General features: G+C 36.2%; 2 protein-coding genes across 5 annotated transcripts in view; both read right to left on the reverse strand.

The window, feature by feature from the left end:
- Positions 1-7,099: 7,099 nt before the first annotated feature.
- Positions 7,100-14,503, reverse strand: LOC106068283 (glutathione S-transferase 3-like). Of its 2 annotated transcripts, none has more exons than XM_056038573.1 (6): positions 14,343-14,503; positions 9,975-10,116; positions 9,235-9,327; positions 9,011-9,126; positions 8,678-8,782; positions 7,100-7,633 (listed from the first exon to the last, which is right to left on the reverse strand). In XM_056038573.1, the coding sequence occupies exons 2-6, from the start codon at positions 10,111-10,113 to the stop codon at positions 7,469-7,471; spliced, it is 618 nt and encodes a 205-aa protein (XP_055894548.1). In that variant the 5' UTR covers positions 10,114-10,116; positions 14,343-14,503; the 3' UTR covers positions 7,100-7,468. The 2 variants fall into 2 exon arrangements, with proteins under 2 accessions (XP_055894548.1, XP_055894549.1); XM_056038574.1 differs by lacking the exon at positions 14,343-14,503 and adding an exon at positions 14,013-14,173.
- A 2,868-nt stretch (positions 14,504-17,371) lies between these two features.
- The window catches only part of LOC106067963 (allene oxide synthase-lipoxygenase protein-like), a 38,361-nt gene continuing 28,703 nt past the window's right edge, over positions 17,372-27,029 (reverse strand). For 2 of the 3 annotated variants that reach the window (XM_056038571.1, XM_056038570.1), the window contains exons 12-16: positions 26,342-26,447; positions 25,215-25,312; positions 23,801-23,974; positions 21,786-21,952; positions 17,372-19,428 (exon numbers count right to left, since the gene is read on the reverse strand). In XM_056038571.1, coding sequence (XP_055894546.1) covers positions 19,314-19,428; positions 21,786-21,952; positions 23,801-23,974; positions 25,215-25,312; positions 26,342-26,447 — 660 coding nt within the window. In that variant the 3' untranslated portion in view covers positions 17,372-19,313. Of the gene's footprint in view, positions 19,429-20,762; positions 20,917-21,785; positions 21,953-23,800; positions 23,975-25,214; positions 25,313-26,341; positions 26,448-27,029 lie in introns of those variants that run through there. The other variant, XM_056038572.1, reaches the window with a different exon arrangement.

Raw genomic sequence — 27,029 nt, forward strand, 5'->3', positions numbered from 1 at the left:
TTTAGATAAGCTTTTTTTTTCTATTCAAAATATAATAATCTTAAATTTAGCTTACACCTTTTTTTTTTTTTTGAACACCACGTCAGCGGAAATTCCCGCATTCGCCTCAAATGTTTTCAGTATCAGTAAAAGTTGAATAAATAAATAAACGTGAGTGAACATTTTGCGCATTTTTATGTAGAAATTATGAACTGGACTGTTGATAGAGGAACTTGATAGTACAAAACTCACTGGAAAGACCAATTGCAATAATGAGGCAGTACAAGAAAAAAAAAAAGAATGGGAAACGATAGCTCACCACCAGGACTAATGGACCTCATTCACCAATCGTAAACAAACATCATTTAGCCACGTGGTGCTCTATCTCTTCTATATAATTTACGATCTCATGTTTAATTCATGATGGTTGTCACGTGACAGTATTTTTCTTTGTTTTATCAATAAGATCACGCGACTAAATGTTGTTTGTTTACGATTGGTGAATGCGGTCCATGGATTTTGACTTGCTTAATTTTTACTAGTAAATGGAAACTCACACTTTTTTGGGACAACTATTTATATCATATCTGTCAGGGTTCTAACTATATACTTGGCTCTTGTGTTTCTTGACTTTGTTGACTTTGTCTTGACTCGCTAGGGGGTTCTTCGATACTCAATTACAATTACTTAAAACTTGCTTAGTTGCTTAAATAAGAACAGTTACCACTAGATACACTCAACTCCAACTATAGATATCCATTGAAATACGAATCCTATACTCTTAAACGAGCAATTCTTGTATGTATGTATATATATTTATATATATATATATATATATATATATTATATAAATTTTATTTCAAAAACGGCTCTAACGATTTTCTTTAAAATTGCAAGGTAAGTGCATATTAGTAAGAAAAAAATTCTCGACTCATTGGCCACATCGGGAAAACTCGAGATCGACCGTTATATCGGTTTGAAAATGACTCATTATCGAAAAATTAATTTTGGCTGGAATGTTTTATGAATGAACATTTTCCATGACGTAAACGGGAAAAACGCTGCTTACGTCACTAGGCTTATCGCAGTACACTAAAATATTTCTTTGCAAACAAGAACAAGTTTTAAAGAACCATTAGACCTAATTAAACATTTGCGCACCATCTTACTGTAGATTGATTTATTATAGAACTATGAAAGAAAAGTAATGAAATTAAATGTGCCTATGTATGATTAGTTATCCTATACTCTTAAGCGAGCAATTCTTGTATGTATGTATGTATGTATGTATATATATTTATATTTATATATATATATAAATTTCCTATATGTATGTATGTATGTATGTATATATATTTATATTTATATATATATATAAATTTTATTTCGAAAACGGCTCTAACGATTTTCTTTAAAAGTTCATGGTATGTGCATAATAGTGAGAAAAAAATTCTCAACTCATTGGCCACATCGGGAAAACTCGAGGTCGACCGTTATATCGGTTTGAAAATGCCTCATTATCGAAAAATTAGTTTTGGCTAGAATGTTTTATGAATGAAAATTTTCCATGACGTAAACGGGAAAAACGCTGCTTACGTCACTAGGCTTACCGCAGTACACTAAAATATTTCTTTGCAAACAATAACGAGTTCTAAAGAATCAATAGACCTAATTAAACATTTGCGCACCATCTTACTGTAGATTGATTTATTATAGAACTATGAAAGAAAAGTAATGAAATTAAATGTGCCGATATATGATTAGTTATTGTGTTTTAAGTGCTTAATAAGTTGTTTACACTTTAATTGTGTAGAGCGGTGTAGATACCTTTTACTTTGTTGTTTATTTTGCTGGTGACCTCCAGCTGTCTCGTTCTGAGGTTGCATGCAACCATGTGCTCTCTTCTATGTCAGCTAAGTCAAGTTTGCGCCATAAGCTGGTCTTTTAAGGGTTTCGGTGTTACGTCGACCACTTTTTAGCTCACCAAAAAAGACTGCCTTTGGCATGCGTTCGTCTGCGATTCGTCTCCTATACAGGATACTGCTCTGTCCAGCGTAACTGTCGGACTTAAAGAATTCCCTCTATACAAAGGCCGCGGATACACATTTGAGACCAAAAGAAAATTTGCTGCCGAGGACAGACGCAGACGCTAAAAGAAAATCTTAATCGAGCATCGCGGACAATGGTTATGCTTGCCCTGGATGTGGCAAGATATGTAGGTCACAGCTGCAATCCTCATTAATTTTCGGACTCTAAGACAAGCCTTATTATTATTATTATTTTGCTGGTGAATTATTACCATGTGTTCATGCTTCAGTGTCTACCTCTCCTGTACCAAAACAAAGGAAATGGTCATAACACAGCTTCTTTACGCCTTACTTGCTCACACTAAACATGATATCCATCTAGCGGTCAACGAGTTTGCGTACACTGCAGCCTCTTTTGATTTAACTATAAACCTCGGTAAAAAGCTTGGAGTTAGGGCCAGGAGAGATCTGAATGGATGGATGTGTAAAAGCAGGCTATAGCACCACTAGGATGGATGGATGGCAAAAGCCGGTATGAACTTCCTATAGTCCGACAGTCAGGCTGGGCAGGGCACGTATCCCGTATGGGTAACGAGCATATTGTTTGGCGTAACAGAGGTGCCCCGCGGAAACGTTTCTTTAGAAAACTAATGCCATGATTTAAGTTTAATAAGAAAAAATGCGCCATTTTACTTTGTCACTAAGTGCATGTTTTACCCTATAACGTAGAGAAGTTACATTGCAAAGACTTTCTTCCAAGCCAATAATAGTAAGCCTACAATAGTTTTACGCAAAAGATGGATTGTAAAACTATAAGACGGACGTGAGCTGCAGTTTGTCTAGACTGTAGGAGGACTTAAAAGACTTTAAATTTAATCGACATGTACAATTAGGCCTACAATTAGAACTAACAGAACACTAAAACAACTCTTCAGATTAGTAGTCTTTATCCGATCGTTCATTTTCGTAATTACAAGAATATTCCCAAAATGACTTCGGGTATATAACCTTCCGAAATTATTTAACAGAGCGAGGTTCGGCCACCTGGTACAAAAATATTCTCAAAATGACTTCGGGTATATATCCTTCCTTAACAAATTATTCATCCGAGCGAGGCTCGGTGACCTGATATTTGTGTTTTAAGAGCTTAATAAATTGTTTACTCTTTAATTGCGTAGAGTGGTGTAGATACCTTTTACATTGTTGTTTATTTTGCTGGTGACCTCCAGCTGTCTCGTTCTGTGCTATCTTCTATGTCAGCTAAGGCAAGTTGGCGCCTAAACTGGTCTTTTAAGCGTTTCGGTGTTACGTCGACCACTTTTTAGCTCACCAAAAAAGACTGCCTTTGGCATACGTTCGTCTGAGATTCGTCTCCCATACAGGATACTGCTCTGTCCAGCGTAACTGTCGGACTTAAAGAATTCCATCTATACAAAGGACGCGGATACACATTTAAGACCAAAATAAAATCTGCTGCCGAGGACAGACGCAGACGCTAAAAGAAAATCTTAATCGAGCACCGCGGACAATGGTTATGCTTGCCTTGGATGTGGCAAGATATGTAGGTTACAGCCGCATTAATTTCGGACTAAGACAAGCCTTATTATTATTATTATTTTGCTGGTGAATTATTACCATGTGTTCATGCTTCGGTGTCTACTGTCCTGTACCAAAACAAAGGAAATGGTTATAACACAGCTTCTCTGCGCCTTACTTGCGAACTTCTTATAGTCCCACAGTCAGGCTGGGCAGGGCACGTATCCCGTATGGGGGACGAACATATTTTTCGGCGTAACAGAGGTGCCCCACGGAAACGTTTCTTTAGAAAACTAATGCAATGATTTAAGTCTATTAAGAAAAAATTTGCCATTTTACTTTGTCACAAAGTGCCTATTTTACCCTATAACGTAGAGATTTGCGTCACTTGATGTTTCTTATATAATACTGACGTTACTTCAAAAAAGAAGATGATTACGTCCTACGCGTCATGCGTCGTACTAAAGCCATAATGAATGTATACTAATTCCATAATTAAATTTCTGAACGTTACCATCTGAGAAGTAACACTGCAAAGACTTTCTTCCAAGCCAATAATAGTAGGCCTACAATAGTTATACGCAAAAGATGGATTGTAAAACTATAAGACGGATGTGAGCTGTGGTTGGTCTAGACTATAGGAGGACTTAAGAGACTTTATATTTAATCGCCATGTGCAATTACATTTAGAACTAACAGAACACTAAAGCAACTCTTCAGATTAGTAGTCTTTATCTGATCGTTCATTTTCGTAATTACAACAATAGCCCAATAGTTTTACGCGAAAGAAGCAATGTAAAACGTTAAGACGTGAGCTGTGGTTTTCTATAGGCCTACTGTTGGGGGGACTTTCTATTCAAATCGCCATGTACTATTACATTGAGAACTGACAGAACGAAAAAGCTACTCTTTGGATTGAGTCTTTGCCCGATCGTTCATTTTCGTAATTACAACAATATTCCCAAAATGACTTCGGGTATATATCCTTCCTTCACAAATTATTCATCCGAGCGAGGCTCGGTCACCTGATATCCTATACTCTTAAGCGAGCAATTCTTGTATGTATGTATATATATTTATATATATATATATATATAAATTTTATTTCGAAAACGGCTCTAACGATTTTCTTTAAAATTTCAAGGTATGTGCATAATAGTGAGAAAAAAATTCTCAACTCATTGGCCACATTGGGAAAACTCGAGATTGACCGTTATATCGGTTTGAAAATGCCTCATTATCGAAAAATTAATTTTGGCTAGAATGTTTTATGAATGAAAATTTTCCATGACGTAAACGGGAAAAACGCTGCTTACGTCACTAGGCTTACCGCAGTACACTAAAATATTTCTTTGCAAACAATAACGAGTTTTAAAGAATCAATAGACCTAATTAAACATTTGCGCACCATCTTACTGTAGATTGATTTATTATAGAAATATGAAATAAAAGTAATGAAATTAAATGTGCCGATGTATGATTAGTTATTTTATTTTAAGTGCTTAATAAGTTGTTTACACTTTAATTGTGTAGAGCGGTGTAGATACCTTTTACTTTGTTTTTTATTTTGCTGGTGACCTCCAGCTGTCTCGTTCTGAGGTTGCATGCAACCAGGTGCTCTCTTCTGTCAGCTAAGGCAAGTTTGCGCCATAAGCTGGTCTTTTAAGCGTTTCGGTGTTACGTCGACCACTTTTTAGCTCACCAAAAAAGACTGCCTTTGGCATGCGTTCGTCTGAGATTCGTCTCCCATACAGGATACTGCTCTGTCCAGCGTAACTGTCGGACTTAAAGAATTCCCTCTATACAAAGGCCGAGGATACACATTTGAGACCAAAAGAAAATTTGCTGCCGAGGACAGACGCAGACGCTAAAAGAAAATCTTAATCGAGCACCGCGGACAATGGTTATGCTTGCCTTGGATGTGGCAAGATATGTAGGTCACAGCTGCAATCCTCATTAATTTTCGGACTCTAAGACAAGCCTTATTATTATTATTATTTTGCTGGTGAATTATTACCATGTGTCCATGCTTCGATGTCTACTGTCCTGTACCAAAATAATGGAAATGGTCATAACACAGCTTCTCTACGCCTTACTTGCTCACACTTAACATGATATCCATCTAGCGGTCAACGAGTTTGCGTACGCTGCAGCCTCTTTTGATTTAACTATAAACCTCGGTAAAAAGCTTGGAGTGAGGGCGTGTTGACGGAAAGCCCAGGAGAGATCTGAATGGAGGGATGTGTAAAAGCAGGTCATAGCACCACTGGGATGGATGGATGGCAAAAGCCGGTATGAACTTCTTATAGTCCGACAGTCAGGCTGGGCAGGGCACGTATCCCGTATGGGTAACGAGCATATTATTCGGCGTAACAGAGGTGCCCTACGGAAACGTTTCTTTAGAAAACTAATGCAATGATTTAACTCTAATAAGAAAAAATGAGCCATTTTACTTTGTCACTAAGTGCATGTTTTACCCTATAACGTAGAGAAGTTACACTGCAAAGACTTTCTTCCAAGCCAATAATAGTAAGCCTACAATAGAATTACGCAAAAGATGGATTGCAAAACTTTAAGACGGACTTGAGCTGTAGTTTGTCTAGACTGTAGGAGGACTTAAAAGACTTTAAATTTAATCGACATGTTCAATTAGGCCTACAATTAGAACTAACAGAACACTAAAACAACTCTTCAGATTAGTAGTCTTTATCCGATCGTTCATTTTCGTAATTACAAGAATATTCTCAAAATGACTTCGGGTATATATCCTTCCGAAATTATTTAACAGAGCTAGGTTCGGCCACCTGGTACAAAAATATTCTCAAAATGACTTCGGGTATATATCCTTCCGAAATTATTTAACAGAGCGAGGTTCGGCCACCTGGTACAAAAATATTCTCAAAATGACTTCGGGTATATATCCTTCCGAAATTATTTAACAGAGCGAGGTTCGGCCACCTGGTACAAAAATATTCTCAAAATGACTTCGGGTATATATCCTTCCGAAATTATTTAACAGAGCGAGGTTCGGCCACCTGGTACAAAAATATTCTCAAAATGACTTCGGGTATATATCCTTCCTTCACAAATTATTAATCCGAGCGAGGCTCGGTCACCTGATATTAATACTTTAATGGGATGAGGAAGGTATCTCTCGCAATGAACAGTGTGTTCTTGTCCCGTTCCAAACGGTGCGCTCTATCGTGTATGGTGGCAAGGCGTACGGCAAAGTTATTACAATCTCAAATTACTTGTTTTAACTTTGAAAGTAAGCTCAAGTTAATGGAACTCAATGTAGACCTGATGTGCAAACATTTACAGTCACTACAGCATCTTCGAACAAAAGCCGACAGGCACTTACACAAGTTTGAAGCTACTTACTGCTCAAGTATTTAATGCTGACAATAATGTCACACTTATGTGTCTTAGATGGCATTTGGTCAAACTATTGCAACCATTGGAAGTTGTTTTTAAAAAAATTGGTCTCCAAATGTGGAAGTCTAAGTAGCTGTACATGACCTTGACCCATACACATGAAATAACAAGTCGTAAAGTGAGTATTTTATTTGCGTCTCGAGTATCAGCAGACGTTTATTCCATGTCAGGTAAGTAGAAGGTAACAAACATTCACAAATAATAAAATAATATCCACAACTTCATATTCTTGACACGCGAGAAATAAATTAAGTCTAAGCTTAATTTTAATGACAAGTTTTATACCAAAAAAAGTCATTATAAAAAAATTCATATTTAAAACAATCTCATTCAATGAAAATATGTATTTTACCCAAATACTTAAACAAAACTGTCAATATACACAATGCAGATGTTATTAATTTTATCTACTTTGTCTTTGTAAATGAGAAGAATGCAAACTTTTTTTTTTCTTTTTTTTTCTGGAGGGGAAATGGGTGAGGTGGGGTAAATTACATATCAGTATCTTTTCTTTTTTCTAAGTAAGGTTTCAGTTTATCATGGTTCACAATTTTTTTATAAAGTTCTTGAAGATGAGGGAAGCCTTCTGTGGTTAGAATTCCTTTTTTCACCATAAAGTAGATTGTGTCATAGACGTAAAGATCTGCCAGAGTTAACTGTAGAGATATAAATAGACACAATAAGTTAATGAACTGTAGAGATATAAATAGACACAATAAGTTAATGAACTGTAGAGATATAAAGAGACACAATAAGTTAATAAACTGTAGAGATATAAAGAGACACAATAAGTTAATGAACTGTAGAGATATAAAGAGACACAATAAGTTAATGAACTGTAGAGATATAAAGAGACACAATAAGTTAATAAACTGTAGAGATATAAAGAGACACAATAAGTCAATGAACTGTAGAGATAAAGAGACACCATTAGTTAATGAACTGTAGAGATAAAGAGACACCATTAGTTAATGAATTGTAGAGATAAAGAGACACAATAAGTTAATGAACTGTAGAGATATAAAGAGACACAATAAGTTAATGAACTGTAGAGATATAAAGAGACACAATAAGTTAATGAACTGTAGAGATATAAAGAGACACAATAAGTTAATAAACTGTAGAGATAAAGAGACACAATAAGTCAATGAACTGTAAAGATAAAGAGACACAATAAGTTAATGAACTGTAGAGATATAAAGAGACACAATAAGTTAATGAACTGTAGAGATATAAAGAGACACAATAAGTTAATAAACTGTAGAGATAAAGAGACACAATAAGTCAATGAACTGTAGAGATAAAGAGACACAATAAGTTAATGAACTGTAGAGAGAAAGAGACACAATGAATATAAATAAATCATGACAACTAGATTTAGTTGCTTCAAATATTGTATAAGTTATAAGACATGGCCTTTTATTGTTAGTTCAACCGAAAAGGGAAGAGTTTCACGTTACAACGCAATCTGCATAGTTCATCACATCTGATGCAGACAAAACCAGGTTTTATTTGAGTTTTCTTTTCGTCATCTGCGCCAGCCTTCGACACGAGCTTTCATTTGGTCCTTAAAAGTGAGAACCCTCCAGGTGTCTCTTTCGGAGGCCACTAGCTCCTGCCAGGCCTTGTCTGAATAAAAGTGAAAAAAAGTCTCGAAAAAACAACAACATAATTCTCGGAAATGAAACAAAAATACTTACAGAATTCCCCACGAAGTAGCCAGTTTTATTTTCTTTTAAAAGTTTTTCAAAGAAGCCCAAATATTTTGGTACCTCTACTTCTTTCAGACTTTTCAAGATCTCTTCCTGAGAAATAAAATAAACCTGTAAATGTTAGGTAGGTAACTAGATACAAGCACATGAAGGATTAGTATCTGAACAGAGATTGTTAATATAAGAATCGTAACTAAATATACATTTTTAACCAAAGATTAGTAACTGTATGTAAAAGTGTAGGCCTAACTGAATTTTAAAAAGGCGAAACAGTTTTTTCCTCCTTGGTTTCATTGATTACAGAGGGCAAAACAAAATAACCTTTTTCTTTTCGTCTTTTTCATAAAGTAGTTTGGCTGCGGCGGTTTTAAAATCGACTCCCAGTTGGACAACTTGATCAATCTGTAAGGCGTCTAAATTACTTTTTCCATACAGACCTGTTCAAGAGGTTTCAAAAGAGTAGTATCAGGGTTATAGTCATGGATAAATTGAGAGAAGCAGTTTTATATAGATTTTTTTTTTACAAATTTTGAGCAGAAACTTACCAAACTCCCGTGCGCAATAAGTAGCTATAGCCAAACCTTGACCGTATTTCTTGCCATCAATTTCAATGACCGGAACCTGTCCAAATGGTGTTTCTAAGGATAAATAAAAATAAGAAATGAGTACAAAAAGAAATCCACATCATTCTTTTCCCAACCAGCTCATTACCTCGCCATGTGTACGGAGTGTGTGTGTGTTTTTCCAAGGGGATAGATGGTGCATTAATCGTTAGTCTTTTAGAATGATGCAATCCATGGTAAGAACGTGTGACGAACCATCGAAACGAGATGGTAAGGAAGTGTTTTTGTTGTGAGTTAGATTAGATTTGTTTAAATATCAGTTGATTTGATTTCATCTCAAGTCGAGTTTGTCCGTATCGCAATAAAAGTTATATTTATATTTGCTCACAAAAGAAGTTATTTCAAGTTCTATCATAACAACTAGTACACGCCTACATCGGTTGAGTTGTTTATCTGGTGCTATAAGTCAACGACCGTCATCAACACTAAGAAACAAAAAGAACATTATATTTTAGCATAGGATTATGTAAATTCTGAAATTTATATAAATTATAGATGTTCCCACACTTATCTTGTACTTGAGACGGCATAGAAATTACTTTTTCATTTTCGGTTAGCTACCTATTGAATAATGTGAAACTAATAATATAACATTGTACTAGATCAATGCTTTTTTTTTTTCTCGCAGCTGTTTGAGACACTAAAACGACATTACAACTTACTAGTTTTTTCAGACGGCCATTGTTCTTGTGTTATTCTGATGTCTTCAAACTTCTGACCAGCGGCTGCTAGAACCAGACGAATGATTTCAGCTCTACCTCTTGCATCAAAGTAGGTGAGCTTAAGATTTTTTGGCGCCATATTCTAAGGAAATATTATAGGTATCAATGAAATGACTGATTTTGAAGCTTAGGACATACCTTTCAATATCAATGTATTCTTCGACCATATTTGTAAAAAAAAAGTTTATCGTAAGAAAAAGGCTTTTCTTATACTTTAATTGTCTGTCTGTCAGTCTGTCTCGTTCATGTCTCAGTAAAATGTATGAATAAGTTCAGTGCAGTATTTTAAAAAGTAAAGGCCCCTTCAATTTTTAAACATCAATATAAAAGCACTTTAAACTAAAAGAATGTCATATTTATGAAGAAAGAAAGAAAGAACATGTTAATTTAAGCGCATTTCCTGATTTTCTTACATTTAATAAGCATGCATCTATTGTTAAAAATAATATTTCTGAACTGTGGAAACTCAAGATGGCTTGCACATCTTGCACTGTTGTAAATCCGGCCCTGCTTATGTTCGGCCAACATTAACGTTCAGGCTCATAATTTTGCTTATAAATAAAAGTTTCAGCTACTCAATAGTATTCCTTTAGAAATGAAGATTATTACAGGATAGCTGGGGGCGGCGACCGGCAGGTTTCGAACACAGATCTATCGAGACGACAGTCCAGAGCGCATACCACACGATCAGGCTGCCATCCTACTAGCATCGACCTCGAGATCCTCGATAGATTCACTGAAGGTCACCTCAAATGTCATACTCGCTTATTTCTCTCTCTCTCTCTCTCTATTTATATATATATATATATTGTTATAAAACTGGTGGTGGCACAGATGGGGGTAGTGGTGTGTGTGTAGTCAGCCGACGCAAATCGCCCCAGGCCAGCGCTAGACGAGCGGTCAACCGTGACGAGTTACGACGGTCAGCCGAGACGAGTGTCAACACGGCGGTTCGGGAAGGATCAACGTCGTGAACAGAGCTCAGGAGCGTCACGAGAGTTGTAGTCATCTGACCACATAGAAACGTCGAGCGGCGTTCTGTCCGGTTCTAGAAGGCCAGTAGAGCCATAAGAGCGGAGGTATCGCAGTCAAGACGGTTGAGAAAAGAGGCTCAATACAGCACGGTTCACGAGAGAAGGTTCACGAGAAAAGGTTCACGGCAGGGGTTCAGAGCCCGTTTACTACAGTCCGGTCGACTACAGCACAGTTCAGCGGTGCGGTTATGTACGGAGCATTACGACGGTTCAGTGCGGAGTACTGTCAAGTACAGCTGAGACGACTGGCGTCTTGATCTTGGTCTGCGATCGAGTCCGACACAACGAGCCTAGTGTGTGAAGTCAGTCCTGAACTGTTGAACCCAGTGCAAGCCCGGAACGAGACGGAGAGGCCAGTGCAAGAGTTGATACGGCGGAACGGTGTTATCGGAGAGATATTTGTACAGTGTACGTATTGCCAATTGTACAGTATTGGCTGTTATTTCTTCAACTATTAAAGTGTTACGTTACTTTGGAGCCCCGAGTTGTCAAGTTCTTTAAGTTGGTGGTGTATGGTGCAGTTTGCAGAGAGCCTGGATAGTGAGATTTGTAACAACTGGTGTCAGAAGTGGGATCGGATCGGAATCGGATTGGATCGGATCTACTATGGCTCGTCTGAAACTGCTGTACGAACTTGAATTCAGAGAACTGAAGCAAGAACTCCGTGATCGAGATCTGAAAACGAGCGGAAATAAAGAAACCTTACAAGCACGCCTCCGAGATGACATTTTGGAAGAAAAAGAAGATCCGGATACATATCTTTTTGAAGTCGAACCTAACTTGCTGGAACAGATCAATTCCAAGATAGATGCCATGAACACCAAGATAGCCGCTATTAACCAACGCATACCTGCTGTGGAGGAGAGAATCATCAACTCAGACGTTCGTTCAGATGCTAAAACCAGAGAGAGGAGCCTTGGTGGTGATCACGAGGACCGATTGAAACTTGACGAAGCCGTTGAGAGACATATGCAAGTCGAGAGATACCAGCCAGGTCCGAACCTAACAGACTTTGGTCCAGCTGCCAAGACTGGAGAGAAAAGTCCTGAAGGTGGTAAAGAGAATCCAAGGCAGTCTGACGTTGACATTGATGGACAGTTGAAAGACGAAAGTCATCGACAGGGTCTAAAACCAACAAGCGATTGGCCCGATACTGAGATGAGAGAGAGAGGTCCTGATGGTGGTGAAGAAAGCCGAATGGAGGCAAAAGCCGAAGACGAGGAACCTTTGCACGAGGAGTGTTACCAACCTGCCCCACGAGCATGCCCTCCAGACAAGGCTGAAGATGATGACCTGTCCCACAATTCCCCGCCCTGTGGATTTGAAGCCCATCCCAGTCCTTCTTCGCAAAGCCCTATGAAGCCACCTCTTTTGCCAACGATCTTGGTATCCTCAACTCTTACATCCTATACCTCTCCATGTGTCAAGTGGCTGTCCTCGGTACCGACCGACAAGAGAGCGATGCAACCACAACGTCACTGCAACAAGAGGACGATCAACTGGAGGAAAAGAAGAAGGCGGCGTTTGCGTAGTCCAACGTGCATTGTGATTCTACCAAGAAATAACTGCAGCCACATGAAAACCAACTGGCGGAGAAGAAGAAGAAGGCTACTTTTGTTGAGTGCAACGTGGATGACGATGCGACAACGACATCGATGCAACCAGATGAAGGCTAACTGGAGGAGAAGAGGAAAGCGTTTCCTGATTTCAACGTGGATGGCGATGAAAGCACGACGTCCATGCAACCAGGTGAAGGTCAATTGGAGGAGAAGAAGGAAGCGACCATTGCTGACTGCAACATGGATGGCTCCATTAAGCTCAATAGGCAAGCCAACTGCCACTGATCGACCCCCGCCTGCAGCGATGAAACTTTACAGCCAATGTCATGATGTTGATTCTGTCCGGGACGGACAGATCTAAGGAGGGGGCAGTGTTATAAACCTGGTGGTGGCACAGATGGGGTAGTGGTGTGTGTGTAGTCAGCCGACGCAAATCGCCCCAGGCCAGCGCTAGACGAGCGGTCAACCGTGACGAGTTACGACGGTCAGCCGAGACGAGTGTCAGAACGGCGGTTCGGGAAGGATCGACGTCGTGAACAGAACTCAGGAGCGTCACGAGAGTTGTAGTCATCTGATCACCTAGAAACGTCGAGCGGCGTTCTGTCCGGTTCTAGAAGACCAGTAGGGACCCTATATAAGAGCGGAGGTATCGCAGTCAAGACGGTTGAGAAAAGAGGCTCAATACAGCACGGTTCACGAGAGAAGGTTCACGAAAGAAGGTTCACGAGAGAAGGTTCACGGCAGGGGTTCAGAGCCCGGTTCACTACAGTCCGGTCGACTACAGCACAGTTCAGCGGTGCGGTTATGTACGGAGCATTACGACGGTTCAGTGCGGAGTACTGTCAAGTACAGTTGAGACGACTGGCGTCTTGATCTTGGTCTGCGATCGAGTCCGACACAACGAGCCTAGTGTGTGAAGTCAGTCCTGAACTGTTGAACCCAGTGCAAGCCCGGAACGAGACGGAGAGGCCAGTGCAAGAGTTGATACGGCGGAACGTTGTTATCGGAGAGATATTTGTACAGTGTACGTATTGCCAATTGTACAGTATTGGCTGTTATTTCTTCAACTATTAAAGTGTTACGTTACTTTGGAGCCCTGAGTTGTCAAGTTCTTTAAGTTGTTGGTGTATGGTGCAGTTTGCAGAGAGCCTGGAAAGTGATATTCGTAACAATATATATATATATATATATATATATATATATATATATATATATATATATATATATATATATATATAGTCTTGTAGCCTCGATTTCGCATCAATAAAAAAAACGAAAATCAAAATCTCTACGATATTTTGTCCAGAAACAAGGCCAGTTCTAGATAAACCTCATTTTGTATTTTTAATAATAAAAAACAAACCCTAACTTAAGCCAATACTTACACTTGTGCGACGTTTACAACAAATGTTTGAACTTCTTTATAAAACGTAACAAAGTGTTTCAATGTTGTGACTTGATTGGAAATAAAAAAAAAGAGCCTAGTAGAGTGTACCGGTGTAGAAAACTAAAGCCCAGTTACTAGATCGACTATCCGGCTAAAATGTTTGCACAAGACCAGATCTATGAGTATATGTGCCAATTTTTGCATAGAATCGACATTGACACACATACACACATACATACACATACACAAAGAAGGAAAGCTTTGAAATGCATAAGTTAGAATCACACAGGCCTAATAGTAACAATTATACTTTATTCCAATAGCCTACCTTGTATTAAAGCACTTGATTTGCTGCGTAGAGTTTGTTGAATGCGCGAGTGGACAACGCCTAAAGAGCAAATGAGAATGTATTTATAGTCCTGCGTTGTCGCTGCGTTGACTCAGCTAAAAATTATTCCGCCATGTCATGGTGCAACTTCGATCTAGAAGCGTGAGAAGAGTTAAAAAGTTTCGACTGGAATCGATATGTAATAAGTAGGGGAAAGAAACAAGATTCTGGCAAATATTGAGTGTTATTAACTAAAACAAATATTATTGGAGGCCGTTGTGAAAAATTGATCGACTGTCCATTGTTCTTAGACCCTAGTCCAAGTCCACACAGCAATGGCGTGGCCTGGGGGGGGGGCTGCGAGGAGAGCGACCCGCACCGATTGACACCCATCATGAGGGGAATTAGCTCTTCATCCATAAAAATCTAAATTAAAATATTTTCCTTATTTCAAGTTCTGAGCAAAAAACAAAACAAAACAAAAAGCTATAAATAGTATTTTTATTTCTGATTTTTTGGAAAATCATCGAATTATTTCTATGTTCTAGATTTTGTCCAAATCCTATTTAAGATTTTCATATAGGGCGGAAAATCTATAAATAGCTATTTTTGGTGTCTCCGGTGTAGAGACAGAAGGAAGTGATTGGGTCATCTATTTCCAATTCAAGTCCAATGAGAACTTGTGTGCATCTTGTAGCACTGGAGAATCCCATTGTCAAGCTGTCCAGGTTGTAGTTGGTTGTCGTTCCTTTAGTTGATGCTCACTTTAGCGTCCTTGACATTGGTTAGGATATAGAGAAAATCCAAAATAAGAAAAGTGTCAGAGTGTGTAGCATAAGCTCAAGTGAAAAACGTAATTATTTATTTCAAGATAAAATATCACACATTGTAGTAGGGCTGGCTAGATACGTTGTTAGAGCGTGGCGCTAAATAAGGCAAATTTGATGGGTTCGACTTCAATACTGGCCATTTTTTTGTTCTTTACTTTGTTGATAAATGACTAAATATAATAGTTTAGTATAGATCTACTATACATATATTATTTGAAAATGAAGAAGGAATTTTTTTTTGAAGTTAAATTACTCTATTTCGTATGTAATATCTGGACTTAAATTTTCATATATAGTTATAATTTGTTTGGAAATTTAGACTTTATATAAAAGAATGATACTTCTCTTTCCGAAGTGATCGATAGCATCTAGACCAGTCTCTCTCTCTCTGAGTAATAAATTGCTAAAGATAAAAATGAATTATAATAAAAAAGAAAATGTATTTGTCAAAGAAATAAATCTGCTTCCTCCGCCTCAGTGCCATCCCTTTGTGCCCATAAGTTCATTAAATGTTAGCAATTAACCAAATCAAAGAACAGTTACCCATGTTCCAGGGCATTCACTTTATATTGGCAAATACATCAAATAGAGATTACATTTTCCAAGGACTACCTAACTAAGCGAATGATCGCTTGTTGCATTTACACTTTCAGTGCGAGGAGGCTTTGAATGTCGGTTGAAGTTGACTAAAGGTGGTCACGTTTAATTTGTTCTTTTTGAATTTAGAGAGTGACGCTTAAACAGAGTGATGTTTTTTTTATATTATTTTTTTCAGCGTGTGTGTGTGTGTGGGGGGGGGGGATTTCAGTGTGCAAAAAGTTTGATATCGATGTAGATTTACGATTAGTTTTTTTGACGAGCTGTTCAAGTAGTTGCTTACTTGGCTGCCGAGATATTCTGTTTGTTAGGCTTAGCAGACGAGCAACCTTCGTACTAGGCACAATTTAAATCTCTTACACGCTTATAAGAAGCTTTTAGGTCAAAAGGGAAATATTGTCCCCCACCCTTTTCCCATATCGATATGAGAAGATGTATTAGTTCAGTGTTTATTTTCATTTTCATTATTAGTTTTATTTTCATCATGCGAGTATTTTGTTAAATAACCTGACAAAATATTTGGTACAGGTATAGTTCTTGGATTGACATGGTGATGTTATGTTCGCTGGGTTTTGAGACATATTGATGTTATTATTATTATTTCCTTTTTGCATTCATATTCTTATGCGAAATATTGTTAACAACCTCCAACTTTCATAATGAAAATGTAAAGACTTGAAAAGATTTGATACACACTTTTGCAATAGTTCCCTGGCTACCTAGCAATGGTGCTAGAGTTGGAGTCTCGACGTAAACCAAATAAAGCGTCTGGACCTGATGGTATTCCAGCTAGATTACTCAAAGAACTAAGCAATGAGCTTGCCCCAGTGTTCAAAATACTCTTTCAGGCTTCACTTAACCAGGGCAGAGTACCAAAGGACTGGAAAGAAGCTAATGTCACCCCCCTATTTAAAAAAGGAGAAAAATCTGACCCAGGAAACTACAGACCAGTATCACTTACCAGCATCACATGTAAAATCCTAGAACACATAATATGTAGTAACATCATAAACCACTTAGACAAACATAATGTCCTCACACCATACCAACATGGCTTTAGGAAATATAGATCATGGGAAACACAGCTAATAGGACTAATTGATGATTTTTCAAAAGGTTTAGATAATAGTGAACAAATAGATGCTATCTTACTAGATTTTTCTAAGGCTTTTGACAGATATCACCACCATAGTTTGCTTAAAAAATTAAAATATTTCGGCATTAATGGTCCACTGCATCAGTGGATTAAAGACTTTCTGATAGGGAGAGAACAAACTGTAATAATAAATGGCTCTAAATCAACACCGATAACAGTAACAGAACAGTATGTTCGCTGGGTTTTGAGACATATTGATGTTATTATTATTATTTCCTTTTTGCATTCATATTCTTATGCGAAATATTGTTAACAACCTCCAACTTTCATAATGAAAATGTAAAGATTTGAAAAGATTTGATACACACTTTTGCAATAGTTCCCTGGCTACCTAGCATTGGTGCTAGAGTTCGAGTCTCGACGTAGACCAGGAATTTTGTATTGAGATTGATCGTGCTGCTTGAAAGGACGAGTGATACGTGATTCAATACAACATGAAAAGTAAATAAAGAAACTGATGCACATGTTTCATTCTATTTTAGTAGACAAAAACAAATGGACGCACTAGCAGTATAGCCAATTATAATGAGTAAACTGAAGACTGAGTAAGTCTATAAAAAAGAAACAACAACATAAAAAGTAAAGTAGCAACTATACATAAAACACTGAACCATAATCTTCAAATACAAAAACAAAATTTAATAAAATACTCAGAAAGACACAAAGATAAAGGCACATTCCTCGTTCCATATGCTTGGACAGATTTATACAAATGTTCCTACATCCATAGTGCTATTAGAGCATGGAATGGGTTGCCTGAGCTAGCCAGGAAAACCAGTGACTTGGAAGAATTTAAGTCATTGGTTAACATGCATGACTAGATGCATGACGCGTAGGACGTAATCATCTTCTTTTTTGAAAAAAACGTCTGCATTATATAAGATAAAAAGATAATATCCCACAACGTATTTATTTACATATTGACCATAGAATAGAATTAACAATACATATTTCAACTTATTTACTGGGCATTTTCACATCAGTAGGTTACCAGAGTAATCTACATTTTATTTACACATTGATTTTTTAAAAGTGCGCTAATAAGCAGTAGAATACAGTAAGTGAGAAAAAGAAGAGAAAACTACATGAAGAAATATAGTGGCGATATATTGGAACCAAAAGGAACAACAGAAAAACATAAGAAAATGAAAGGAGGAAGATGTGGATATTGAAATCCAAAGAGAAACTATTGAAATCTAAAGAGAAACTATTGAAATCTAAAGAGAAACTATTGAAATCTAAAGAGAAACTATTGAAATCTAAAGAGAAACTATTGAAATATAAAGAGAAACTATTGAAATATAAAGAGAAACTATTGAAATCTAAAGAGGAACTATTGAAATAGAAAGAGAAACTATTGAAATATAAAGAGAAACTATTGAAATCCAAAGAGAAACTATTGAAATCTAAAGAGAAACTATTGAAATATAAAGAGAAACTATTGAAATCTAAAGAGGAACTATTGAAATAGAAAGAGAAACTATTGAAATCTAAAGAGGAACTATTGAAATATAAAGAGAAACTATTGAAATAGAAAGAGAAACTATTGAAATATAAAGAGAAACTATTGAACGATCACGTGGTGTCAATTAAAGAATAGAAATGACTTTGCTTTACAGGTGAAAGATTAGAAATTTGGCTCTGCAGTTATGAAAAGTGCTAAAAAATATAATACTTTACTAATCAACATTTCTGTATAATAAAAAGCGGATAGGTCAAGAACACACACTTTGTGGATGTGCTTAACATTTTTAAATCTCCACTTTACGTTTTGTTGAATACATCTCTCACTGTGTCCATACAGCGGAAACATTTTTTTCTCTTTGTTAGGGGAGATGAACACTAGTTCCTAAAGTCTATATTGAACAATAAAAGGATAGCCCAATCCAGTGATCTGAATGTGTAATGTACATTATTGAAGGAGATACCATTCCATAAAAAACACGGTTACAAAGTCAATAGTTAATAAACGCGTGATACAAAAAAAAACTAGTAAAATGTTTGTAAAATGTTTTACTTATTTCGGATGTTCCTTCAGAGTTGAAGATAATTACTTCCTAGTCCAAACCTCCCGCAGGACGGCGGGGGATGGGAGCGGGCAGGGGTTGAACCCGGGACCATCGATAAGTCCGAACGACAGTCCAGCGTGCAAACCGCACGACCAGGCAGCCATCCATAGTATTATGATACAGCTACAAAAGAAGCGTATGTTATACGAATCCAAAGTGGTGCGCATTACATAATTTTCTATCGTTGAGTTGCCATTTAAAGTTACAATGCAAGGTTACACAATTAAAATAAAATGGTATGTAAGAAGTGAAATATAATAATATTAGGCTGGTGTTAGAAAATAATTTTCAATGATTACAATGGAGAATTATTTTGTGTTTATATGCTGATACTGTTTGGAATGAAATCAGGGTCCAGATATTTATATTTGGGAAATCTTCCTTGATTTCTGGCTTTAATTGTCTGGCTAATGTCAGCAAGCTCTCTGCGGAAACTGAAAAAAAAAAAAAAAGAAAATGTATAGTATAGATAGACTCACACAGAAACGTAGAGGACTGGATGGAAACATGTGACTTGTTCAAGGGACAAAGTAGTTACATTTCTAGATTTTTACAAAGCTTAGATCAGCTCACTCTGTCTGCATGTGTCAAAGTTTAAACACGTTATTTCTTCCACACCCATTCTCGGATCAAGTTGAAACTTAAAACAATTATTTATTTTACCTAACAAAAACATGAATCAATAAAAAATAGTCTATTAATTACTGGTTATTAATTATTTTGTTAGATAATAATAATAATAATAATAATAATAATAAGGCTTGTCTTCGAGTCCGAAGATTAATGAGGAATGCAGTATTTCTCGTGGATACGAAGCCCCAGCTGTGATCTACATATTTTGCCAAATCCAGAGAAGGATAACCATTGTCTGCCGGTGCTCGATTAAGATTTTCTTTTTGCCGTCTGCGTCTGTCCTCGGCAGCGGATTTTTTTTTTTTGGTCTCAGCTAGAGGTCACTTACACAGGCCGCGGGATACACATTTGTTTGATACTAACAAAGGAAATAAATTCTTTAGTATTCAGAGATATGTCTAAATATGTGGTGTTTTGTTCCCATAGATAACTGTACTCTTTATTTTTTCAGAATTAAAGACGGCAAAACGGCGAGGGGTGGCGACCAGCAGGGTTCCCACCATGTACCTTCGAGTCGTCAGTCCAGAGGGCATGCCACACCACCAGACAGTCAACCAGTTGGATACGAACTCAATGATTCTATTAACTACAGCCTCTGTGTATAACTTATTTCTTTTTTTTTTCTTATCGCTGCTATAAAAAAAGACAGTTGAAAAGTGAATGCATTCAACGGACAAACATTATTATTGGACACGCAAAATGATAAAATCATTATAGGCGACATTCAAGTAAAAATCTGGACAACTTTTAGCTAAAATCATTGAAGTACATCTTATGCAGTTAAACTATAAGGGAGTAAAATTCTATTAACCATGTCACTAAATTATTAAAATCTGAGTCATTAAACTGTTTTTATGGACAGTGATAAAAAAAAAGCAACTACTTTTTATAAACAACGTAATCTTAATTTCTAAGAAAACTATTAAATATGAATAAATACGTTTAAATAATAATTATACATTTTTCGAAAATTTAAAACTAAGCTAAATTTTGACATACAACTATGCCCTATACATAGAATTGCTTTGCTCCGGAGTATTGATAATCATTAATTTAAAACTTGCTTTTGGTCTGTAAGTTAAGATTAAAGCGAGAAAGAAATATGTAAGAAAAACTATAACTGTTAACTTTACCTTCAAAAGGAATCTTTTGTTACAAGAAGTTATTTCCTTAAGGATTGGATATAGATGTTACAGGAGGAGCGGTAAAGAGTCCCGGGTTCAAATCCTGATGAAGACTGTTTTTTTTAATTCTGGGCGCCTCTGAGTCCACCCAGCTCTAATGGGTACCTGACATTAATTGGGGTAAGTAAAGGCGGTTAGTCGTTGTGCTGGCCACATGACACCCTCGTTAACCATGGGCCACGGAAACAGATAACCTTTATATCATCAGCTCTATAGATCGCAAAGGTCTGAAAGGGGAGCTTTACTTTACTTTGTTATAGATGTTACAGAACTCACTCAGTTATTGTGTCAATACTATAATAACATTAAATCATTATATAGTTAAACCTTATTAGGTAAATTAAAGCAACAACTATACTTATGTCACAAATATCTTTGCTATTTTTTTTTAAATATTGATATAAATATTGGAAGGTGTTGAAATAAGTTGAAAATGTTTTTCAGTGGTGTTCACAATGCTTAAATCAACTCAGTTCGTCTGAGTGTCTGGTAGAATGTTTTTTTGTTTTTTACACTTTAGTTCTCCCACTTCCCAGTCTCGGGTCAAGTTGAAACTTTGCACAATTATTCATTGTCACTAACAAAGCATGAATCAATCAAACATTAACCAATTAATTTATTAATTTCTGGTAATTAATACATTTTGTTTAATATATAAAAGGGAAATAAATCTTAAATTATTGAGAAATATATGTGCAGTTCATTCCCTTTAATATAAGTTGTTTTTACTACCGGTATTTCGTTTGTTTTCAATACTATTTTTCATTTTGTGACTTTGAACCACACGGCAATCATAGACAATCCTAGTGACCATCATAGAAAGTTTAAAAATGAACTTAATTTCCCAAATATTTTCTTGATGATAAGGAGCGTGCATGCAAGATCCAACTGTACACCAGTGTGATCACATTGCATTCTCACTAGAAAATATGTCCATCAATACCTAAATGTTACCATGTCAAGAGTTGCTATACCTGTCTACAACAGCTTGGGCTTTAGGGTCAACGATGTACTGGACTTCAAAGTCTCCAAGACTTTTAGTTCCTTTATTACTCAGCAGCTTCGTCATGGTCATAATGGTCAAAGTTTGCTCTTTGTCCGGCAAACATTTCAAGATGTCTTGCTCTGTTAAAATCGCTCGCTGAGGAACACAATAGGGACAATTAGTTTTGCATGACTTTGCCAGGCAAACATTTCAAGATGTCTTGCTCTGTTTAAATTGCTCGCTGAGGAACACAATAGGGACAATTAGTTTTGCATAAAGGTGTTTCGTGCATTGGACAGGAGACAGTTCAACAGAAAATATTACTGAAACTCTGTTTCAAGAACAGACACTTGAAGAAAAAAAAAACAAGACAAAGTGAACGTTATAAACCAAGCTTACAAAGTATTTATTGAAAAATGTTAGTAAAACTTAAACTGTAAAATGAATTATAATACTTATCATTAGTTTCTCAGATGAAGTGACTTAAAGAACTGTTTATCATGCGAACAAAAAAAGAGTAAGCAGCTCCATGTCCGACATTTCCTTCCAATGGTATTTTGTTGGGAAAGAAAGCTTTTTATTGGGTAATGCAATTCTATGTTTTGTTTTGTTAAAATCTGGATTGTACTCTATGTATATTTAATGATCCTGATGTATGAAATTTAATTATTTTTAAACATTTCTTTTTGTGTGAAATAGCCAACGTAGTTTATTATTAGGCTCAGTTTCAGGAAGAGTTTAAAATAATATATATCGCATATAAGCAATTTTAAAAAATGGCGAAATAATAAATAACACTTAAGTCTTGATTAATAGGATAAATTGTGTTTTCTCATTATCATCACAACAAAACGTTTTATCAGATTTTAAAACAATATCAAGTCAAGTAGTTCCTTCTCAGTAGTCGTTCTTGTCCTGATTACATATCAAATATACATGTATTTTTCTTTCACCTTTCAAACGAGACAATATGAAACATCTTTTGTATCACCTTTTTACTTAATTAAAAATTTCAAAAATGAACATGCACACTTAGGCAGTCTTAATTATACAAACTCTACACTTTAAAGCAGTGATGCTCAACCTAATTCGACCTGCGGGCCATTTTAATTTCTGACACTCGTGTCGTGGGCCACACGAACGAAAATCTATAAAAAAAAAAGGAAATGAAATGTACCTGAATTTGAAACTATTTGATTAGAAACCCGTGGATCTAGTACTTAACATTAAGGAATTGGAGATCTGAAGTGATTTTCTTTTTTCACGTGTCAGAAAATGGCTTAATTTCTGTACTTCAAATAAGAGCAACATTGTAGCTACCTTTGACGCCGACTCATTTTTTTTTGGCTGCTTTTTGGTAAATATTTCCATCGAGAATCTCCAGGCGTAGTTGAACAATCTTTTTAGTCGCGGCTCAAACCAAGAATGGCGGCATATTTGTTTCATACGGAATGTTTATATGTTGTTCTTTTTTTAAAACAGCCACACTTTCTTTACAAATCAAATATATTGGCTTATTATCATACTCAACAAAAAAATGTTAAGATCCGTTCTCCTAGTCTGGTAGATTCTCATTTCATTAACACACTAATGTTAAAGGTCATGGTACCATTCAATTAAAAAAAAATTGAGGGCCCTAACTTAGGTAAAGATACATAAGTCAACTTTTTTTTTTGATGGGGTTGTCTACACTTTGTGCCGATATTTCGGCGGGCCGGATGGAACGATGTCGCGGGCCGGATATGGCCCGCGGGCCGTATTTTGGGCATCACTGGTTTAAAGTAACAGGACTATATTATTTACATTACTGGCGAATGTTACTCTAATCAAATGTGAATAAAGTACGCTTTCTCAAATTTAATTGCAAAAGCATATAACATGAAAACCTAATTAAAATGTCCATGTTTTCCTTCTGTCTACATTTAAAGAAAAACAAATAAAAAAAAAAACAACAAACGTCTCGGTATGAAAGACTTAAAAAAGGTATTAAGAACTAGGACATACAGGATCTGAAGGCGGCTTTCCAAACAAAGAAGCTGGATAGTTTGGTGGGAAGCCGTATTCATCGTACTGAGGGAAGTTGGTCGCGGCGTGGGCAACACTACACGTGAAGATGGTACTTGTCACTATCTGATGAATCTGGTCCACAGTACTAAGACTTCCGTTGCCAGGAATTCCCTGCAAATATAAAATAGGGTTAAGTAATAAAAATAATCCATACAGTTAAAACAACAAACTATAGGCATATATATATATATATAATCAATAAAAACAACCACAGTAGCCACGACATTGTGATAAGCTTTAGTGGGTGTCCTTAATCAATCTTTCAGTTCATATCTCTAAGGGGTCTTTTAGTCTCCATCTATTGACGTCATGAAGCCATCTTACTTGTGGTCTTCTCTTGGCTCTCTTGATTGGTGATTGATTACCGGAAGCTACCAGAGAACACATGTTATTATTATCTTCATTTCTAGATTTATATATATGGAGGAAAGTCTATAAATAGCAAGCTATTTGGTGTATCCGGTGTTCTGCTCTTTTTAGCACTGGGAAATAAAGTTTTTTTTGAAGCTTTTCTGTTCGTAGCTTTTATTTAGTTGGCATTTTTCAAGTTCAAATGAGTGTCTTTGACCTTTTTAGTTTATAGTGAAAATCTACAAAAGTAGGCCTGCTACTTATTAAAAATAAATAAGTTGACTCTGGTATGAAATTAGCAATAGACGAAAAAAAAATATTGATCTCAAAATATGAAACATGATTTCAGTTTTCAAATATTGCACTAAATTACAGTTTCAACCTGACCTAAGTTACCGATAATTAATTGACTAATTGGTTATTTTTTAAAAATTGATTCATGCTTTATTAGGTACTATAAATAATTGTTTCAATTTTCAACTTGATCTGAGAATGGGTGTGGGAAAAATAACGTGTGCAATTATCTAAGGGGTCGAAACCCATTCCATTGTTGGTAAAAAAAAAATTATTATCAGTAATTAGTTGACTAATTAATTAGTTGACTAATTTTTTTTTTTAAATTCATATCCTGTCTAAGCCAATGAATAATTGCGCAAGGTTTCAGCGTGATTCGAGAATGGATGTGAGAGAAAGAACATGTACAAACTTTTTACCAGACAGACAGACAGTCAGAGTGAGTTGATATAAGCTTTGTAAAATTACAGTATACATTCATTCCATAAGTTTACACACGTGCATAAAAATGTGTAACAATCTTTTGTTTCTTTCTATGCAAACAGCCTGTCACGTGACTATTTGGTGAATGTCTTTCCACATTAAAACCTGCGTTTGGAGCTGATCACCGCGGCGTTAGAGTATTGAGTGTGTTGGAGTCAAAAGGTGTCGGATTATCAAGAGTCCACTGTGGCTATTTGTAATGGACACGTTGACAAGATATTACCTTGATCCCCATGCCACCTGCCTCAAAGTTACGCTCTTTGACCAATTCTTGAGCCCAGTTCTGAAGTTCATGGTCATCGACTACATCGTTAGGTGTCGCTGGAGAGTTAAAGTTAGCATATTAGTTAGTGTGTGTGTATTTGTGTGTGTGTGTGTGGAATGATTTAAGAGCACAATGAAGACTTAGCGCTAACTTGCGTCCCTGGGGCTGTGGGAGCACTTCACATTTCTCTAGCGTAGTATCAAAGCATTTAAAAAGTAAGACATTTGTAGAATATGAGTCCGTTTACTATAAATCTTGACATTGTTCTTCTACCTGAAAGTGTAACTCTAAAGTGTATTTACAAAATCTAATAATAACACTTTTTTTGTGAAATAGTAGGCTTGTCTTATTTGCACTGTAGATCTATGATCAGGGATTACGTAAATATATAAAACAAACCATCTTATATATATATTTCTTAAATACCACTCATTGATTCATTTGTGTCTGTAAACATCAAGAGATCTCATCAACTGCCATACGGATTCACATGAAATTTCTTAGACACGTTCCTTTTTACCTCTTAGATGCTTGCTAAGACACTTTTTTGACAGAGTTGCAGCCCGAACGCCGCAAATTGAGGAAATTGCAAGCTTTCAATTAAACCTTTGTATTTTATTTTCGGTATTTCTCCGAAAGGCTGCATTTTACATACAAGGCATACATAGAAATAGCACACAAATAATAATTTCGTATTTTTAAAGCTTGCTTTCTTGCTTTCTTCCTAAAGTCAACCTATTTATATATTTAAATATTTTCTAATGAAAGATTAAACACCAACGTTTACCTATAATACTCTTAAAGAAAATTGGAACATCAAGAAAACATCTACTTAGCATCACAATTTGTTTTGTTTATATATAGAACATTTAATATAATATATAATAATACATTTTTATATTTATCACTGAACATACAAGACAAACAACAAACTACAAAACTATAAGTAAGGATAAATATTTGTTTAGGTCTGATAAACCTAATTAAATGGCACATTCGCATCATAAATGAAAAACCCACTAAGAAATGATACTTTGTAGACTTCTTTTTGTTCCAATCAGTATCTATATATTTGTCTGACTTACTGTAATATAGGTTTAGGTAGTACAGTACATATTTACTGATAGCATTATAGAGGAGGATGCCGTCATCTCTGTAATAGTAACAGGGCAGAATGTTGGGGTCGTCCAGCTGAAATTGGAGAAAATGTAACTTTGGAGTTTGGCTATGCCTTCAATGTTGGCCTATGTCAAACACGAGCTCACACACAACAATACTCACCAATACACCAACATGGATGTATTATCAGACGTACATATATATGTAACGCTCATATAAAACTACTATAAAATTAAGCAAAAATATTTTAAAAATCCGTTTTTAAAAAAAGTTTATCTAAAGGGAAGTATTCCGCACTAACAACTCTATCTCTCAACAATGGAGAATTTATTTCCCTTGTTTAATATCAAACAAAATTGTTAATGAGGTAGTTCCGAATTCCCCCCCGAGTCACGTGGTTGTGTGTATACAACGCGCAACGTGCTTAGTTTTAGTTAGTTTGTAGTGGGAATCTGAAGCGTTTTGTGTCAATATTTAGTGGTTTCAATTTACTCATTAGCGCTAAACTATAATTTGTTAATAACAGGAGAATCTAGAGATACATTTTTTTAATAGTTTCAACTAAAAGAAATAGTTAAACCTTTGATAGAAAGTACCGTAGCGTTGGCCTATAATCTGCCATACTGAGATCAAGATTTTTTGATCTACAATGAA

Source organism: Biomphalaria glabrata, chromosome 8 (assembly GCF_947242115.1).
Source record: "Biomphalaria glabrata chromosome 8, xgBioGlab47.1, whole genome shotgun sequence".
Taxonomy (NCBI): Eukaryota; Metazoa; Mollusca; class Gastropoda; family Planorbidae; genus Biomphalaria; species Biomphalaria glabrata.